This window comes from Aedes aegypti, unplaced genomic scaffold (genome assembly GCF_002204515.2).
Source record: "Aedes aegypti strain LVP_AGWG unplaced genomic scaffold, AaegL5.0 Primary Assembly AGWG_AaegL5_hic_scaff_1740_PBJ_arrow, whole genome shotgun sequence".
Lineage (NCBI taxonomy): Eukaryota > Metazoa > Arthropoda > Insecta > Diptera > Culicidae > Aedes > Aedes aegypti.
In genome coordinates, this window is record NW_018735202.1 from 1 (window position 1) to 2306 (window position 2306).

Here is a 2306-nt window from a genome sequence, read left to right on the forward strand (position 1 = left end):
GTTAGACAGCTCGTCGTGTACAAGAACATCATCGAAGCCATAGAGAACATCAACATAGCCGCCATCTTGGTTCTACAGTTTATCAAACGAAGTCGTCTTGGGTTGGACGACTTTGCGCAGTTTGTCCGCAGGGATGCTGCTGCGATGGATCATCTGAGGTCTGCGGAAAACTTCATGGCGAACCTAGAACTCACCAAAAGTAAAGAGTACGCCATCTTGAGCAAGTGGCGCCATCAGCTTTTGACCAACGCCTCGACCGCTGGTAGGGAGGAAGGCCTGGCAGAATACTACCAATCGGTGAACAAATTTATCCAGAATATGCTGGCCCTCCAGGAACACCTGCAGAGGGTAGTTTTCCAAACGGTTGATCAGGAGATGCGTGACGCAAGACTCTACCAGACAATCTCCATCGTTCTCGTGCTCACGATCATCGTCATCAGTCCGATCCTGGTCATCCTGGTTCGGAACGCTACGGACACAATTCAGGTAATCTAGTGGCATCAACTTCTTCAATAGCTATCTTACAATCTTCGTATTTCACAGGATTTCTCGAAGGAGCTGGTCACCCGAACACTGGAGCTTCGGTGTGAGAAAAGCAAATCCGACCGGCTGCTCTACCAGATGCTTCCTCCGGCGGTTGTTCGGCAACTAAAGCAGCAACGCCAGGTCCCGGCGGAGACCTTTGAATCGGTTACAATCTTTTTCAGTGACATTGTAGGTTTCACGTACATCTCGGCCGTCAGTACCGCGATGGAGGTGGTCACCATGTTGAACACCCTATACCGTCTGTTCGACACCATCATCCTAAAATACGACGTCTACAAGGTGGAAACGATCGGCGACGCGTACATGGTCGTTTCGGGACTTCCGCAGCGAAACGGCGACAAGCACGCCGGAGAGATTGCGATGATGTCCCTGGATCTACTGTGCGGTATCTCCGGATTCATCATTCCGCACATGAAGAACCGAACGCTGGAGATTCGCGTAGGCGTCAACACGGGACCGTGCGTTGCCGGAGTGGTCGGAACGACCATGCCACGGTACTGTCTGTTCGGGGACACGATCAACACCGCGTCCAGGATGGAATCCACCGGTGAACGTAAGACCGTTCGTTGTAAAACACTAAAAACTTTCATCACAAAATTTCCCATTTACAGCAATGAAGATCCACCTCTCGGAGAACACCAAGGAGATTCTGGACAAGTTGGGCGGGTTCAAGATCAAGCGCCGCGGCACGATCGAAGTCAAGGGCAAGGGAACCATGGAAACGTTCTGGCTGGTGGGTCACACGATCTACGAGCACCTCTCGCCCGATACAGTCATTCCGATCTACAAACCAGACGTGGTGACCGAGCCGGACTTTCTGCAGATCATCTACTGACTAAGCGCCTCCGCCGATGACCCGTTGATGGGAGGTCAAGGCTTGGGGTACCACGGAATATAGAGATTTCTTTACTTTTATTGTGGGGAACTGAATGGAACGAACTTTGCTGTAAATTAGATGGATGTCTTTTTGATGTGTGAGTGTGAGTGCTGTATCACTGATGATGATGATGATCCTTTTACAATGTTTCTGTAGGGAAGCATAGTGTTGCATTAGAGGGTCCAAATTTACCTGTTTCAAGAAACCGTAGAATGTGTAGTTCCTTGAATGGCTGTTGTAGTTATAAATAGATGTTTTATGCTATGATGTTTAGAAACAGGTGGATTGACTTTTTATTATCCGAATATCCTTATAGCCGCATAATACTCTTCCACATCCACAGATTTGAGATTTCATTCAATTTCTCCTTTGATAGGTTGAGGAGTCGTCCATAAACCACGTAGTCATTTAGGGAGAGGGGTGTTCTAAAGCCCAACGTGGATAATCCTAGAAAGCTGTTGGACTCCAAACTTGATTTGATCACCCTCATTCTTGTTTACGGCGTATCCCACTTTCGATCGAATCCTATCCGTTCAAAACCAAAGCCTACTTGATTTTTTTGTCATAAACGGGAATGCAAAATGGTTTTTTTTATTGAAATAGCATTCGAAGCTAAAAAATAGTAGGGGCGAATCAGAGTCTATGAATGGAGAGTTGCGCGAAGAGACGTCTTTCAATGATTGTTCTTCCGCATCTTCGAAAATAGCCTCTGTTTTGCTGGTCTGCTCGATAGGTAGACGGTTTGACAGTTCGATAGGTAGATTTGGTTTCACTCTTCGCGCAACTCTCCATTCATAGACTCTGGGATGAATATGTTTGTTTGATTTTTCTTGGTTATGAGCAACTGATATGCGGAATTTCATGGAACCCGCGGAATATATTT

The 2306-nt window shown here is 47.1% G+C and overlaps 1 protein-coding gene across 1 annotated transcript; it reads left to right on the forward strand.

Moving 5' to 3' along the window:
* Positions 1-5: 5 nt before the first annotated feature.
* On the forward strand, positions 6-1700 carry LOC110680669 (the record flags this gene model as incomplete). The annotated part of the gene is given in 3 exon segments (XM_021856459.1): positions 6-486; positions 544-1099; positions 1158-1700. Coding segments are annotated over 3 exon segments (1261 nt in total), but the record flags the coding sequence as incomplete, so codon positions are not given.
* Between the last annotated feature and the right edge of the window lie 606 nt (positions 1701-2306).